At 37.1% G+C, this 18,896-nt stretch overlaps 1 protein-coding gene across 1 annotated transcript; it reads left to right on the top strand.

The window, feature by feature from the left end:
• The first annotated feature begins 14,757 nt into the window (after nucleotides 1–14,757).
• Nucleotides 14,758–17,521, top strand: LOC141629427 (uncharacterized). The gene is made up of 2 exons (XM_074442432.1): nucleotides 14,758–15,686; nucleotides 15,805–17,521. Exons 1-2 carry the CDS (start codon nucleotides 14,758–14,760, stop codon nucleotides 17,519–17,521), a joined length of 2,646 nt encoding a protein of 881 aa, XP_074298533.1.
• Nucleotides 17,522–18,896: the final 1,375 nt, after the last annotated feature.

Raw genomic sequence — 18,896 nt, 5'->3', positions numbered from 1 at the left:
TGTTTATTTTTCATATAAAATTTCAAATCTCATAAAAATTGGAAAAATTCAAAAAATTTCACGTTTACTTTTGCATATAGGTTGAGTCGGAACGGTAGATTTCAATGATGAAATTGCACTGCAATTGTCTTTTTGCTTAAGCCTTGCATAGACTATTAATATCTCTTTAGCATTGTCTTTTTGCATATCTACGAGTTTATGTTAAAATTTAGCTGAACGAATAGACTTGACCTCAAATTTTGGCAAACTACTTATAATTTCTAAGATTTAGAGCCGTTTAAACTGGTGCCATTTGTGACCGGTTTCATGTAGGATTGTGAGTAGTTACTCCTTGCATATCATGTATCATTAATTTGCACGTATATGAATTTCAATTGCTTTTTGCCTACATACATTCGGGTTAGTGGTTGGTGTCACATGCAGGGAGGTGCTTACAATTTCCCTTTCTTTCATTTTTACCCATTTAACTCAACATTAGCCAAATTGCCTGTTGACCCTTAGCTACATTCCAAATTTAGCCTGCCTTGTCAAGCTAGTTAGTGTATATTTTTGCGGTTTATATTTCATTGTGCCAAATTTGGCTTGTATCCATTGACTTGGAGTTGGTATTTAATGAAGAAAAGGAGGATGAAAAAAAAACGTGAAAAAAGAAAAAGAAAAAAAAAAGAGAAATCGAAAAAAAAAAAACCGTGATGAAAAAAGAAAGAAAGAAAAAGATGTGGTTTGATGAGACGGTTTCGCTCCTATGCTTTATTTACATTTATTGAGGAGTATATTCAGTTCGGTTTGGTGAGTTTAATGCCAAATGAAGGGCATATGCGCTTAATTCTATAATTGAGTTGGAAATGGATGTTGTCATTTGGTTTTGTTTAGGTACTAGCTTGGCCGCCTATACCTCCACATTCCCATAAATGTTTTGCCTTTTCTTACCCATTGCCTCACTTTACCATATTTTTGTAAGCCCTCGGCTGTGACAGGACCTTGTTTGGTTGGAATGTATGTACGGTAGCTAGAATTGTCTATCATATTAGCTGCATGCATGTCTATGTGGGTCGTAGTTTAGGTGAGCGACTATATTTCTTTCTCTCTTACATATATATGTTCACCCTTTGCTTCATGAGAGAAGAGTGACCCGTGAGAGTCCATTATTAAAGGTCTTGCAAGGTCGACAGTTCAACTATTTTATAAACATCCTATAACTCGTTTGCATTTGACTGCTTTGCTATAAGTGTTAGTCTGCTTGCATTAAATTGGTTTAAGTGGGCATTTGTAGCTAGCTCTGAGTTATCTTTTCCGTTCCCTTAGTTTGCATTTAGTTTACTCGAGGACGAGTAAAGGTTTGGTTTGGGGAGATTTGATATGTGCATTTTATATAGTCCTTTTAGGTCTTTTTATGCACGTATTTCTATGCTATTATCGTAGTTTTATGCTACGAAATGCCCCGAATTCTCTACTTTGGTTTCTCTTGTATTATTTAGAGGAATGAACCGGAAATGAGCATAATCAAGCCTAAAACATGTCCTTATGCATGCATTTAGGAGATGAGTTGAGTCGGAGCCTTAAGACTACTATTTTGAGATGCGCAAAGAAGTAAGTTAGCTAGGCGAGCAAAGGAAGAACTTCAAATTGCTAGTGCCTAATTTAAAGAGACATATCTTGAGTTCTACAACTGATTTTCAGGTGATTCTAATTTGTGATGAAATTTTGTCCTCTTAAATTTCCAACGCCACTGGAATCGCCATGTTTGCCCAAGTAACAAAGAAATGGCAGCCGTTTGAAGTTCAGTGCGCGAAGCAGGAATTGTGCGCTGGAAAGTACTCGATCGAGTAAAATTGTGTTTGATCGACTCCTTTTTCTACTCGATCGAGTAGTGCCTATTTAATAAGTGCTCGATCGAGTACCTAAAGTGCTCGATCGAGTACCTAAAGTACTCGATCGAGTACCTAAAGTACTCGATCGAGAGGTTTTAGCTTGGTTTTGCTCGATCGAGCAGTTTAAAAGGGCTCGATCGAGTAGTTTGCTATTGGGCTCGGGCTTTTTAGTCGTAATTCGTTATTAGGTCAAATAAAAGTCCTATTTCTTATAAGTAGGAATAGGAGACGTCATTTGTAACTCTCTTCGAGACCATCAGACATTATTCTTCTTCTGTTGCTTTGTTCTTCTCTTTATTTTCCGGATCCATCTCTGTAATTTACTCTTTCTCTTTTCTCTTTATTTAATGCCTGTTACACTTTTATCCCTCATTCTTGTTTTCTCTCTATTCATGTCTAGCTAATTTCCCTGCTAGGATTAGGGGATTCGATGAATGTTTGTTAATTGCTAATTAGGTTTACAGATCGTCTATTGTGGTTATGTCTATGCTATTAATCGCTACAATTAATTGTTTCTGTCAAATTGAGTCGACGCAATTAGTCATTTTATCGTAGTAAACCTTGACCTGGACCGGAAGGTTGGAAAGGGTGAGACTCGTAGCGAACATTATGGTACCGTAGTGAGGGCGGAAGCTAAGCTATTTGTGCTTTAGGGCGAATTGAGACCGGAAGGAGATATTCACTGCCCCTTAGACCGACACATTGACCAATCCGTGACCTTAACTGCGATTGACTGACGTTCATTGATGACCCAAAATCCTAGTTCCCTCTCTCTTTCTTGCTAGTTCCTCTTATCCTTAATTCTCTTCCTTAATCTCATTTAGTTTGGTTTAAACAAATCAAAACCCCTAATCGTGACCTTAGATGGACCTAATAGACAAGTAGATAGTGACCGCCTCCCTGTGGAGATCGACCCTACTTACCGCTGACTTCTGTTAGTACTATCTAGGTATTTATTTTTGGTACGCAAACGATAGTATCACTCCTCTATTCAGGGTCCTACCAACCATGAATGTAATCCTGCGCTTAGCTTCCTTCATCACACACTCAGCCACCCTAGCTGGCCTCATCAGAACACTATTCAGCCGTGTATTATTCCTTTGATGCCATATATAGTAACAGCAAGCTGACCAAACCATAACATGAACATTAGATTTCAGTCTCATTCTTCCTGCCACAGTAATATTTACATCTATTCTGAACCCACACCAGTTTTCTATACATTTCAGCAGCAGTCTACTGTAATCACAGTTAAAGAAGAGATGCTCCAGTGTTTCATATGCTCCCTCACATATGCAGCAAGTCCTCTCCTGACAGTAGCCAATTCTAAAGAGCTTATCCCTGACATTAAGCCCTTTATTCAGGAATAGCCAGGTAATAATAGCATGCTTTTCTATGTTCCACTTGTTCCAAACAACACTATGTCAGTCCGTCTTAGGCTGTCTGTGTCTTAGCCACTCGTACCCATGCCTAACAGAATATCCTGTTGCATCAGGTGTCCATTAATTATCCACATAAGCCTGCTTCATCATTTCTTTAACCTTACAGATTTGTTTCCATGCCCAAGCAGCATCAGCAGGTGGTTTGTAAGTATGCCAGTCCTCATTCTTCAGATAAATTTGATTGATCCATCTGATCCAAAGCCTGTCAGCCTTACCATATATCCAGTCCACTAATTTAGCCACAATGGCAACATTCCAAGTTTCAGCTTTCTTGATCCCTAGACCTCCTTCCTTTTTTGGTAGAGTTACTATGTCCCAAGCAACCAGAGGTACCCTGTGGTAGTCAGAGCTCCCATCCCAAAGGAAATTTCTACATATGGCTTCAATTCTTTTGATCACAACTTTAGGAATGAGAAAAATACTAGCCCAATAAGAGTACAGGGTGTTCAATACTGAGTTATAAGAACAATTCTCCCAGCATATGATAGCTTTTTAGCTCCCAAACTTCGAATCCTATTAACCATCTTTTCAGTCAGAATGTTGCATTCTTTATTGGTGAGCTTTCCAGCCTGTATAGGCACACCAAGATATTTATAAGGCATACTTCCCTCAACAAATCCAGTCACTTGTTGAATGTCATTTTTCAGTTCTTGAGTCACACCATTAAAATAGACTTCTGATTTAGTGTTATTCATAACCAGTCCAGAAGCTTTAGAGAAGGAGGAGAAAGCTCTAATCAACAGCATAATAGAATGAGCATTGCCCTTACAGAACATTAATAAATCATCTGCAAACACTAAATGATTCAACTTGATGCCTTTGCACAGTGGATGATATTGAAATGGCCATCTGTCAGTGGCATAATTGATCATTCTTGTAAGATACTCCATACACATTGTAAAAATAAGAGGAGAGATAAGGTCTCCTTGCCTAAGCCCTCTTTTATCTTTGAAATACCCAAAAGATCCATCATTCAGACAGAGTGAGAAAGAAGTAGACTGCACACATGTCATGACCCTGTGGGTGAAGCCTTCAGGAAATCCCATCTTCTGAAAAAGTTGAGCCACAAAATCCCACTCAACAGTATCATAGGCCTTCTGCAGGTCAATTTTAAACAGGCATCTAGGGGACACAGCCTGTCTATTGTATAGCTTCACAATATCCTGACAGATAAGTACATTCTCAATAATGGATTGCCCCTGAATGAAGGCACCTTGATTTGCACTTATAAGGTCAGGCAGCACCACAGTCAATCTATTTCACATCAATTTAGATATAACTTTATAAAGCATGTTACAACAGGCAATAGGTCGAAATTGCTTAAGTGATGTAGGTCTTTCACACTTGGGAATCAAAGTGATATTAGTTGCATTTATCTGACTGAGAAGCTTACCTGTGTGAAAATATTCTTTTATAGCTGCACAAATATCATCTCCAACAACTGTCCAACTATCTTTAAAAAAGCCATTAGTGAACCCATCAGGCCCAGGAGATTTATCAATCGGAGTAGCAAAAAATATCTGCTTGATTTCCTGGTTAGTAATTGGAGAGTTCAGGATATAAATATGGGCTTGGGTGCATCAATTCCCAATATTAATAACCTGATCCCTGACCATCCCAGTATCCTTGTGACTGCCTAACAAATTTTTATAATACTCCAGAAAAGCAGTCTGTATACCCTGACTGTCATGACAAACATTGCCATCTTGATCCTCAATTTGAATTACCTTATTCTGATTACACCTCTTCCTAATAATTCCATGGAAATAAGCAGTGTTACTATCCCCTTGTTCTGACCAATTTGTCTTAGCTTTCTGCAATAGAAAACTATCTCTTGCCTCAGTTAAACTCCTCAGAGATTCAGATAGTCTAATTTCCTTCTGAATTAACTCAGATTGCTGGGGATCCTGATCCAATTGCAGTTGTACATTATACAATTCCTGCTCAGCCATTATAGTAGCATTTTCAATATCAGAGAAGCACTCCTTATTGATCCCTTTTAAGACAAAGCTTCAAAGCTTTTAATTTTTTCACCACACCGAACATTTTATGCCCAGGGATCTCTTCTTTGCCATACCATTTGAACTTTCGCAAAAAGATGGGGCTTTACCCCACATATTAAAATATTTGAAGCTAGCCCTCTTCAAAGATCCCAACCGAGTATGATCGACAATACATGGATCGTGGGTCAAACAGTCCAGCAGATGGAAGTGTGCGGTCATATCAGGGAATTGAGTCCCCCACTCCTGATTAATGAGGAACCTGTCAAGCCTACTATACACCCTAGTATGCGGCTCTTGTTTCTTATTCCATGTATAGTAGGCACCAGTTGCAGGAATATCCGTCATACCACAGTTTGCTATACATTCAATGAAATCATCCATATCACTCTGGTTGGTATCCCTACCCAATCTCTCAGCAGGGTTGATCACAGTGTTAAAGTCCCCTGCCCAAGCCTAAGGACCTTGACACTGAGTCTGAATATGTTCCAATTTCTGCCATAAATCCTTCCTATCTTTTCCATCATTAAAGGCATATATCATAGTCATGTGAAATCGCTGCTGAGTAATCCTGGAAGTAATATTAGCATGAATAAACTGTGCATCATAAGCTTGCACTTGAACATCAAACAAACTAGGCTTCCACAACATCCAAACTCTTCCTCCCTTGTGATAATTGATATTGGTGATAACACTCCAACCTTCCAGCATAGAGGAGGATATATTATGCACATTATTACCATTTATTTTGGTCTCCAGAAAACCAAACAATCCTACATCTTTATTGTGAATGAACCATTTAACAAACTTTTGCTTATTTACATTATTCAACCTTCTCACCTTCTAGAAATCTAAGTTATGCATTAATATCAGGGGGTTCAGGAGACGGGTTACCACTTTGTCCAATACCCACCATAGGAGTAACTTCATTGTCAACAGCTGCCTTATAGGATTTTGCAGGAGTTCTGAGCACCTCAGTAGCACTAGTGCTACCTCTCTCCATATCAGAGATGAATGGAGTGACACTCACTTCCAGCACTTCATTACGTTTAGGCTGCTGAACAATTTTAGGAACCACAAGTTTCCAAATTTTCTGAACATGTACTGGTTTCTTTGCAGCAGGAGTAATATTCTTCCTGCAACTCTGGCTTTCATGCCCAATTCCATTACATTTGCTGCATAACGAGAATTTCCATTCATACTCAACATTCAAAGCTATCATCTTACCCTCTTTATCCAGGAATTTTACTTTATTTGGGAATATTTTACCAAGAGTCAGCTCCACCATTACTCTGGCAAATCCCAATCTAGTCTTGTCTGTAATAGCCTGATCTGCTTTATGATAATTAACCACCAAACCTGCTATCACAGGCAAACATTTACCCCAAAATCTTAAGGGTAACTCTTGAATTCGTATCCATGCAGGAACATTCTTAACATCCTCCTTAGTAAGCTCCACATCCACATTCCATGGCCTCACAATCAAGGGTTTATTATCAAACATAAAATGACCAGCCTTAAGCACGTCCTCTCTATCCTTAGCTTCCTTAAAACGTACAAGAAATATCCCATTTGGCATGAAAGAGACTTTATCAATATTATGCTTCTGCCAAATACGATGAAAAGACCTCCCATGGAGGATTAGCACCCAACACAAAGTAGTAGACTGCTTTGTTCCAGTATTCAACCTCTTTATGTGTATCCTCCTTCGTGAACTGAACAAGGTTTGCAACATTCTCATTATCCTCATCCTCTACCACATTCTTCTTTCCACGCTTGGTAATCTAGAGTTATTTTCAGCAAGGGTTTCCTCTTCATCATCCTCAAAGGATAAGCCAGGGATTCCATGCATTTCTTGTGTAGTCACAGTTCGAATAACATCTTCCTCAGTTGGTCCTTTCTTCCTCAAGTTTTGACTTGTAATACTACTTTTTCCACCAGATTTCTCCTCAGATATCCTACTAGCATGCTTGGATTTCGTCTTGTTAGATGAATTACGTGCCATAATGGAGAAATCAAGAAGAAAAATCAAGCCCTAGGGGGTGTCTGCGTAGGGTTTATCTAGGGTTCATATTTTTCTCTTGATGAGCTTTATATTTTTCTCTTGAGCAGTTTATTACCTCAAATAAATGTAATTTCTTAAGAATGGTAATCTGTAAAATGTAGTTAAAAGACTACCTAAAACATTAACTTTCTACAAATAACTTGTCTTTAATATTTGATTATAGATTATTTGATTGGTAATACAACATTGAGGGATAATTTTTACTAATGAATCTATACAATTAGCTAATAGTCTTGTACTCTTGTACATATCCCGTGTATGAAAATGCCATTGTGCCAACCTATTCAAGTTTTAATTGATAAAAACTCATGACCTCCTTCAATATAATAGACATAATGATGAAGTCATTCAAAACTGTCATCATTAAGTCCAATGTCCACCACTTTTCTTTATCTACAATCATTAAAATAAATAAATAATGAAGTTCAAATTAGTTAAGGTATGATATAGACGTACTCGGTAGAATTAGTTCGACATCAATTATCATCAGTACTCATGACACGCTGTTGATACGTGATTTATCGCTATCCCAATATCAAACAAAACTCAACTATGTAGTGGGTAAGTCGAGATTCAATCCACGAGGATGGGGTGAGTAACTACTTATAAGCTATTTGGTTGGAACTTTTGGAATGGATTGGAATGGATTTAATCCATTTTAGTGTTTGGTTGGAGGTTTTTGGAATGGAGTTAGATACTCAATGGATTCTAACTCCATTCCAACCCCTTGGAATCTCATACCCATGTTTCCACTCAAGTTTCTAACTCCATTCCATATTATACTTCTATATCCATTCGAGGGTCGAACCAAACACTCATGAGCATGTATGGGGTTCTAATTCCATACCACTATAGTATCAGAATTCATTCCATACCATTCCAATACTTCGAACCAAACGACCCCTTAATTAGGTTGTGTCTAAGTTTAATCTAGTTACAAAAGTTGATTGAGTATTCAACTAAAATATGAACTACTCAATGAAGTACGTGATTAAACGAGAGATAACGACTAAATGCGATATAAAAGATAGGTTTTATCAAATTAGGGAAAGCCTGGGGTTATTGGGTTCACCAATGTAGGAAAGGTGGAATTTAGTCACATGAAAGCTAGAGGGGGGTAATTTAAGTAGGACTCTATCTTTCGATATGAGATAATCCTTAGGCCGAATCTAATCGAATTTTCACTCCAATTAATCCAAACCTACCAATCTTGCGCTATCTAAACACTAGTAAAGGTTTTCACCCTGAGTGTAACACCCCGTATTTCATAATAATATGTTATTATAAAAGTATTTTATTAAATTGATTATTTTGAAGTGTATTAATGTATTTTGGAAATATTTATATTTATCGTCTTCATTCTCTATTTTATTATTTCTCGTTTTCACCTACTTTTGATTGGGTTAAAATATTCGTGCACGATTTTACTATTTTAATTAAATAACTACTTTTCTTATATAAGCTCTCCACGCGTTTTAGGTGCTGTTTGGTCAGACTTTAAAAGTGTTTTTATAACTGAAAAAGTAGTAGTTAGGCCAAACACCCTAAATTATGGAGTTTTAAAACAGCTTTTAAAAATTCAAAAACTGATAACTTACCTCCATAAGTAGAAGTAGGTATTTTCTACCTCTACTTCTACTTTTCACATAAAGTGCTAAAAATTCATTACTAATGTGCTTTTTTTTTCTTCAGAAGACCATTACTTCTTTATATCAGTTGGTCTTGTTTCAGACGGGTTATTTAGGTTTGAAATAATAAGATGGGATTTTGTAACCATTTTACAGTCAAATATGACCATTATTGAAAATCAAGTAATCATAAGCTATAACACTGGTTGTATCATTGTGGTTACATTTCACCATAAAATGGTCACATATGACGAAAAACGACCGTCTGAAACAAGAATTCGTGTCTTTACAATCCTTGTTGTAACTCCACTTTTTCTCTTCTCTGCTTGGCCAAACTTATACTCCGTAGAAGTCTTACATCGTGAGACCGTCTTACGATGCGAGATCGTCTTATAATTTGTGCTATAATTTGTGAGACCATTTTACATATAAGTAATATAGTAAACAAAAAATAAAGTGAAAAAATAGGATAAAAGTAAGTAGGCCAAACATATCATTTTTTTAAGAAACTACTTTTATAAATGTTAGGCCAAACAACTTCAACTTTTTCAAGAAGTAGTTTCCTAAAAAACTCATTCTAAGAAGTAAAAACACTTTCACATAAACTTGGTCAAACAACACCTTAATATGGCTCAATCAAATTTATAATCAGATAATCCATTATATGAGCTAATGGACCCAAAGCCCATTAGTTAATCCCCTTATAAATAGAAATTAATCTAGCAAGCAACTAGGTCAATCTATTTGTTTTGTTAGGTGAGATGTGCGCACGCCACTTTCCTCCTTTCCTCTCTTTGTTATTCTTTTCTCCCTTTGACTCCATTGTTTTACATATTTTCTTCTTCCAAACTCATACACAAATTATATTTTCACAATCCTTGCTCGTACCTCTACTTCATATTTATCTCCAAATTTTTTTATGGAGATTATTTGTATGGACCTTTAGACCTACGTTTTGGGTCTCTTATTTTATTGGGTAAAGAAGAAAGAGTCTTTCATGTTTCAAGGATTTCGATTTGAGCCTTTCTTTAAAGTCGATTTTTGGGACGTGGACACGTGTTGGAGACAAGGATTTGATGGTCGTATCTTTCTTGGAGGTTTTCATTAATTTGCATCATTAATAATTGCTAATAAGGTAACTAGGTGTTTCTCTTTTAATTGTGTTTATACCAATTGATATAATTAATATGATTGAATGATTGGTTTTTATGATTGGTACATGTTTGATTGTTTATTACCATGATTAATTATGTTTTCGCATGTTTGTATATGATTTAATGTTTTAATTATATATCGTATGTTGTTTATATGTTTATTATGGGTGTCACGAGTGCAATTAGAGTTTACGAATCAAACCCTAGTGGCGGCATGATAGGCGGAAAAGAGTGCTCTCCAAAGTTATAGCTAAAGCTAGTATAACCTTGATGATGATTCGACTGTTATAGCTGAAGTTAGTACAACTTTGGGTTGTTACTCTAGTTATGGCTGAAACAAGTATAACCTTGGAAATATGAATCCAGGTTATAGCTGAAGCTACTATAACATTGAAGTACGAGCTTAAGTTATAGCTGAGACTAACGTGACCCTGAGATTATGGCTTAAGGTTATGGTTGGAACTAGTATAACTTTGAGTCTCGTGTCAAGGTTATAGTTGAGGTAGGTATAACTTCAAGTTATATATGTTGAAATTATAGTCGAGGTTTCTATTGTGGACATGGCCCACCTGCGACGCCCAGCCGATCTGCGGGACGTGGCAACGGTCTTTTTGAAAGCCACGCTCGGCGGCGTAAAAATGCTTTCGACCGGATCGTTTTAGATCGGTCGGTTTCATCTCGGCAAGAGTCTCGAAACAATGCGATAGATGTTCAGAGTCGCCACCAAGCATTTGTGGGATGCTTGGAACCCGTTTGAATCCACTTTATACCTAGGTCAACCAAGGCAAAAAGCGGTGTTTGACATAGGTACTAAAGATAAGGAATCGTCCCTCTTTAGCATCCTATCTCTAGAATGACTCTCGTACGCCTTGGATAAGGTCGTCCACTATCCAAAGTTTTTAAGTAAGAGGTGAAGGTACGTATTGGGAAGCCCTTTAATAGGACACCCAATCCCACCTGCGGTAGCGGCCTCTACTGATCGATCTTGGTTGGTTAAATGGAAAAAGTGATAAAACGGTTTAAATGCATGAATGCGCATCCAAAAGTTTGAACCTAACATGTGAGCTTTCTATGTTAGTTTTTTAATCCAAGTATCAAGTATTTGATGTCGAGTTGGATTTAATATTGATTTGCATGCAAGACGGAAATTAAACATCCATTTACCGTGTGAGGTTTATGATGCATAACGTGATCCATTTGTCTTAGTAAGACGTTTTGCAAATATGGTGTAAAAGAGCGGATTTGTCATCTGATTCGTCCTGTATTTGGGTTAACCGTCCTAGACAAATGCTGGAAGGAAACAGACTCTGCATCAGGCAGCCTATATAGGCGCGAGCCATCAGGCGATGCAAGCAGGTCTGTCCTGATTTGAAAATTGGAAAATTGGTGGCCTGTTTAGGCGCGGGTCAACAGACGATTGAAGAATGTCTTCTGGCCATTAAAAAGGTTTGTAAAACGGTTTGAAAAGAGGGTGTTTGAACCCGTCTTGATTTGAAAAGGTCGTTTTCGACCGCTTTTGTGTTGATGTGAAGAACGAGACTTGAATAATCGTCATTGTTTGGACAATATTCGATATCAGGGTTTTGTAAGCTTGACATGAATAGTTTTGAAAATGATTATGAACTAATTATTTTCGGAATTACTTTTTCACATACGGATTTTACTCTTTCACATATATCTTTCCATAAAATTTCCATAGCATACCCTTTTTCCTAATCATAATCAAATTAACTCATATTATACACTTTCCCTAAAATTAAATCTAAAAACTTGAACAATGAATTACAATTCTTCGATTAGTGAGATAAATTTTCGTTTATAGCAAGTATTAATACCTCTTATTGAACTTATTAGGTTTAATTTTTAGTGAAATTAATATGTAAAGCAATTATAATTAATTAGGGTTTATGGATGGTGAAAGGCACGGTGGGTAGGGTGGTTGAGGGTTGCTCTGAATGTGCGGTGGCTAGGGAGTGGCACGGTGACGGTGGTGCAATGTGGGGTACGACTTGAATACGGAGTGCTGCGTTAGTGCGTTTGGTATGCGTTGGAGTCGGGTTGCGGGTTGTCGATCGGGTTATGGCTGGACAGAAGTGGGTAGTGCGAACGGTTGGAGGCTGGAGTGGTTGGTCTGGTTGTCGGCTGCGACATGGATGGTGGTGGTTAAGTGGTGGCGCCGTGGTGGTGGGGAACGGAGATGATGGGAGTTGAACGTTTCGTGTGTTTGCTGTTTTTTTTTCTTTTCTTTTTTTATGTATTATTTAATTAGTTTGTTCATTTTATAAATAATAATAATGACTTTGTTTTTCTTATTCATTGATTAATTGGATTTTATTTATTTTTAATAATTAACTACCACTTCATAATTTATTTTTTATTAATCGGAGATGGTGATACGAGATAAGGGAAGAGAGGGAAAAATTATTAGGGAGAGAAAATGAAAAATGACAAGGGTAATATTGTAAAAGTCGTATGTGAAAGAGTAAAATTTGTATGTGAAAAAGCACGTCCCATTATTTTAAGTTCAATTGTTTGAAATTAGTCAACTAGATTTCATGCTCGGGCGTTGCCCGAGTAATTAATATCAGTATAATGACAAAAATTATTTGTGTTTATTGACGGGTAAATAGTAAAGTTTTTGCCTGAAGTAGCGACATCACTCTCGAAAATCTAAATCTCTCACCCTTTATAAGTTTGAAGCTAGGCCAAGGGTCGTGCATATCACAATAATGAGTCAAAATATCTCGATCTTTATTAGTTCTATACTGTTTTGATTGCAACTCATTTATTTTAACTAAGAGCATGATTGTTTGTAATACATAAACTTCCTTTTGAATATACGCGTACATTCTGTCTTACATTAAAACTTTAGAGAGACGGTTTCTCAGTAGCGTTATTGAGAGACCTTTCACATGATGAGAGGAGGGAGTTATTTAATTTCTATTTTCCGGATCCATGTTATGTCTGCCACTAAATTAGAGGAAGGCGGTCTCTCAGCAGACCTACTGTCTTATTAGAACCTTTGGGTAACCCATAAATCCATAATGGTATACAGTAGGCGCCAAAATTTGATGACTGGCCTAAAACCTACAATTTAGGGAAAATGATCCTCTCCATTTCCTCTCTAAGATTCATATAATAATAGGTTTTATTCTACATCCATTTTCTCTTTATTTTCATTCATAAATTTGGAGTCATGAAGTTAAAATACGATCCGATCCGCTAAAAAGAAATAGACTACCTTTTTTATGAAATGGAGAGAATCTTAGCTCCAATTTAAGTATAATGTTTTAATTAACTTAGATGATCAAGTCAATGATATGTGGCCAAGTTTTATTCATATCGAAATTCTAAAACTATTACGGAGTAGTATTAGTAGATTTGTTTACTCCCACCACACTATATGATCATCGCAACGTGAAAAATCATTTATCTATATTGAATTAATTCATATGTGTGTAAGTGTGTGGTGGTAATTAATAAGTCTACTTTAAGCTATATTTACCTCTATCAATCTATCATCCTATAATCAAATACATGTACTTCGTATATCTTACTATACTAATATGTCCTTTCTTTGTAAATTCATAATCTAGAATAGTTATGTCCTACTCCCTTCGTCCCAGTCAATAATTTACATTTCTTTTATTTCCCCTCACAAAATAAAGTAAATGTAAATTACTCCCTCCGTCCCAGTCAATAGTTTATACTTGTTTTATTTTCGCCTCACAAAATAAAGTAAGTGTAAACTACTTACTGAGACAGGGGAATATTCACCAAGACAGAAGGAGTATCCTTTTAGATATGATCTATCTTAAAAGTATAGATAAAAGAAATGTAAATTAAGATATATATATTAGTAGAAAAAGAAAGAAGCTCTTTAACTCCTACTAACACATATTCCCTTTGTCCCAATAAATACACATATTTTCTTTGTATCAATGAATAGTTTACAATTGCATTTTATGAGGGGGAAATAAAATAAGTGTAAACTATAAACTGGGAAGAAGGTCGTAGAAGCTACTCATTTTAAGACCACCTCCCACCAATCTCGGTTAGCTAAACAAAGATTACATATTCCATCATTGATAGATTGTCAAAAAAATTCTAATTACCTTGAGATCGTCATGTATTAAAATGAATATTATTTTACATTATCTTCTTTAGATCCAAAATTTCATATTACAAATTATCCATAGCTTTATAACTTGCAAGAGGATAGTAACTCTGGAAAATAATACAAAAGAAATAATACTTTCAGTTTGCATTGTGAATATTATGAGTAATCTCATCACCGTTTTTTTTTTCTTTCAATCCTATATTTGCGTAATAAACCTAACTCAATCCTAATATAGTGAATTTCACCCACAGAAGGTTGAGTTAGAATCTATCTGTGCAAATATAAATGTTAAAACATTACAATAATTTTTTGCATTCAATCTTTATCTCGAAAGTTATATTCTTTTTATATTTATTTCATTTTAGAGATTTATTTTATTTCCTTCTCTCTTCGGTAAGAAGGAAAGTCTCGAATGATGATGCGGATTATCTTCTGAAGCCTTTTACGGCCAAAGAAGTACGGGGAGCAGTCTTTCAGATGGGTGCTTTTAAATCGCCGGGGCCGGATGGTATTCTCGCGTGCTTCTTTCAGAAATGTTGGCCGTTGGTGAAGAAGGAGGTAACTAAGGTTGTGCTCTCTATTTTGAATTCTGGTCGGGTCTTAAGAGAGCTCAACCGAACCTTTATCACTCTTATCCCTAAAACTGATAATCCGGAGGGGGTCTCGGATTATAGGCCTATAAGCCCGTGTAATGTTTTCATGCGTATCGTGTCTAAATGTATTACGAATAGAGTGGCAAGGGTTATGGGGGCGCTGGTGAGTGAAGAACAAAATGCTTTCATTCCTGGACGTCATATTAGTGATAATATTCTTCTTGCTCATGAGACTATTCATCGTATTTTGAGTCACAAAAAAGGAAAGCATGGACGGTGTGCTTTTAAGGCAGATATGAGTAAGGCTTATGATAGAATCAAGTGGGATTTTTTGGAGGCGGTTCTTATTCGGTTTGGGTTTCCACAAAAATTAGTGCTGCTTATTATGAACTGCGTTACCACGGTGTACTACGAAGTTTTGCTTAATGGTTCTCCGCTGCCTCGCTTTCAACCGCGATGTGGGTTGCGTCAGGGGGATCCGTTATCTTCTTTTCTTTTCATTCTATGCATGGAGGTGCTTGGAGGGCAGGTTGAAACAGCAAAGGAGGTGGGACTTCTGAAAGGGATCACGTTATGTCAGCAGGAGAAACCAATCACACACTTATTTTTCGCAGATGATTCAGTGTTTTTCTTTCAAGATAGCAGACAGGCGGCAGCTAATTTAAAACGGATCATGGATGATTATTGTGATGCATCAAGTCATAAATTGAATTTGGATAAATCTGGCATTCTTTTTAGTCCAAGTACGACTCTTGCAAAGGCTCAAGAGACCATGAGTGTGCTTCGAATACGATCAACAAAGGGTATTGGAAAGTATTTGGGGATTCCTGCAGAATTTCAAGTCTAAGAAGGGGATTTTTGATTCACTCCTTGATTATGTCTCAAAACGTATCTCTTCATGGAACTGAATTTTCTTATCGCATGCCGGTAGGCTTACCCTAATTTCTTCAGTCCTATCAAATCTATCTAATTACTTTCTATCGGTTTTCAAAATTCCGGTAAGTGTGTCATCAAAGCTCAATTCTCTGTTGGCACAATTTTGGTGGGCTGGGTGTAAATTGGGGAAGAAACTACATTGGTGCAGTAAGAATTTTCTAAGTCTTCCAAAGAGTTTGGCGGGCTTGGGCATTTGGAATGTGGGATGCCTTAATAAGGCTCTGCTTGCCAAACATGGGTGGAGACTGGTCTCAGGGGATGATTCTTACTTTAGCAGGATCTTCCGACGAAAAATCTTTGGAACTAATACTTTTGTTGATGGAATTCGCCCTAAGCAGGGAGCTGGTTGCTCTTGGGGGGTTAAAAGTATTAGTTATGGACTGGAGCTGATCATGGAAAATATTGGTGGTTGGAAACCGAGTCTGGAATCTGGGCTTAATGCGTGGAATGCAAAGTGGGTAAATGGGGCTACACCTGAACCACAGGATCGCTTGCTGGATCCTGCTTTTCTTTTTATGGGGAGCCTTCAAGTACAAGAGTTATGGAATAGCGATTTGACTTGGAACGCTCCTCTAGTGCGTGCACTCTTTAAAGAGCAGGATGCGGAGTGGATTATTGCAACAACGCTATGTACGTCTAGGAAGCAGGATGAAGTCTTTTGGCCGCTCACTAACGATGGAGTTTACTCGGTGAAGAGTGGGTACGGCATTGCCTTCATGGAGTTTTTTGAGAAAAAAGGTACCATAAAAGATAAATCTAAGATCACAATGACAGGGAGGGGTTTCTGTAAATCATGTCTATGGAGCTTACTTGGGCCGAACTTATGGAAAATTTTGATCTGGAAGATCATTACTAACACTCTTCTAGTGGGTTTTGACTTCCAGAAGCGATCGATTGAAGGAAGCCATACATGTCGGATGTGTTTGGGGGATCAACCCTATAGTGAGACGATTGAGCATATTTTTAGGGATTGTGGTTTGTCTTCTAGGGTTTGGGCGGGGTCGGTCCTAGGAATCCGAGTTGAAGGGGTTACTATGGTACCGCTTAGTGACTGGATTATTAATTGGCTCCGGTATTTGGAGAAGCTGGAGGATGGAGAAAGGAGGGTTCTTGTCTTCCTGGCAACGTTATGGGGTCTTTGGACTACTCGTAACAATGCGGTCTTCAAGGGTGGTAGGGTTATGCCGGGCGTCCTTCTTCAGTCCGTCGCTAACAATGTGGAAGTTTACTTTCAATCTATGCTGAAGGAGAAGGAACACAGTGAGAAGGTGCAAGGACAGGTGATGCTTCCAATAGGCGGCAATGAGATGAGGACAATCAAGGACGGGTTTCCTGTGTATATGGTTGGTGGGAGGGATCAGTGTAGGAGAATCAGGGTCAAGGTTGACGCGGGTTGGTCTAAGAACTTAGCTGCCGGGATTGGGTGGGTGGCTTATGATGGAGAGGGGGTGAGGTTTGAGCACGGAAGCAGGAAGATTACAGCAGAGTCAGCTCTTCATGCGAAGGTTCTTGGTATCGCTGCGGTTATTCAGTGGGCTGCTGGGAAAGGCTTCCTCCATCTGGAGGTGGTGTCAGATTGTTTACCATTAATCTATCAGATTGCAGGTTATGCAGGAGTGAATCATGGTGTCAAAGACATTCTGCAGGATCTCAAGGGTCTTTATGCTTGTTTTCATTGTTATAAGTTTTTCTTACATTGCAAGGAACCTTAATGCAGTAGCACATGACCTTGCCTCTAGGGCCATGAGATTGTAATCTCTTCTTTTACAGTTGCCAAAAAAAAAAAAAAAAAAAGAGATTTTGATAATTAATGTCGGACGGTAAGTTTTGATTTGCACGATATCTTTGACGAAAGCATAGTCCCGAAGTTGACGATAAAGATTCTCAAACGAAATTAGACTCATAATCCTTTTCGACCACAAAACCATATCACATTATTATATCAAAATCGCTCGTTTAATAATTGGATTAGTTTCGTAACTTACACAAAATAATTCATTTCTTATAAAGGAATGTCATTGAAACTCACTTGAACACTCAGTACGTTGTTTGATCAACACTATTCTTCTAAAACAAAAGACCATGATCTCAATTATCACCAAAAAATATAACATAAATCATGATAATTGATAAAAGTGTCCATATTGAAACCAAATTCGAGAACATTTGAAAGTCCACACAGTTAATTACAAATCAAATTCAGCTCTCATATCTCTCCTTGAAACACAACGCCTCCTCCCTTATGTAGGATCATCACTTTATTGCTTCTTCCAGGATTCGGCACGATGGCACCATCCGTTGTGATTGCAGTTCGTCAAGGCTCTTAAGTCAGTTACCCCTAATAATGAATATAAAAGGCAAACAAAGGTATTATTAAAACAAAGTTTTCGGAGTAGTACTCTTGATTAGTCTTTCAGCTATTAGTATTGTAATATACCCTGACTTTGAACTGCATAGAAAAGAAACATTATTAGAAGTCATAAAAAAGCATCATATTTACACTACACATTAGGAGTACATAATAATTATGTCCAAAAAACCATGACATGGGAAGAGGGAAAATATCAAGCATTAGGGGAGGAGATAGATAGATACATGGTAAATTTCACATTAAGAATTTTGGACGCAGGATATGCTTATATACTGATGGATGCGTAGTATTCTACTAAAACTACACTTTAGCATTTAAAGCCTTGTGAACTTCTATCTTTTCATCTCTATTTTAATTATCTTTTTATTTGTACACAATTTATTCAAGAAAAAGAAATAGCCAATGAAATCGCTCCAAAAGTTCATCTTCTAAGTATATATATTGATATTGATGTTTATCACCGTACTCGGGTTAAAATCCGACATGGTATGTAGAACCAAGGATGATATTGTATTTATGACTAATACATTTGTTTTGAAATTGTAAAGAAATGAAATAAAAGGTTTTAAAATACCTTTTAAAATGTAATTAACCAAATATTATCATCGAAACACGGATTAAACCGTCATGGTATTAGGAACCAAGGGTGAAAAATATTTCATGGTTAAAAGTTTGTCATAAAAAAATGATTTGAAATATTTAAAATGGTAAAAACC

This window comes from Silene latifolia, chromosome Y (assembly GCF_048544455.1).
Source record: "Silene latifolia isolate original U9 population chromosome Y, ASM4854445v1, whole genome shotgun sequence".
In the NCBI taxonomy this organism is placed as follows: Eukaryota; Viridiplantae; Streptophyta; class Magnoliopsida; order Caryophyllales; family Caryophyllaceae; genus Silene; species Silene latifolia.
The sequence above is the reverse complement of the archived record's forward strand: the minus strand, read 5'-3'. Positions and strand labels throughout refer to the sequence as shown.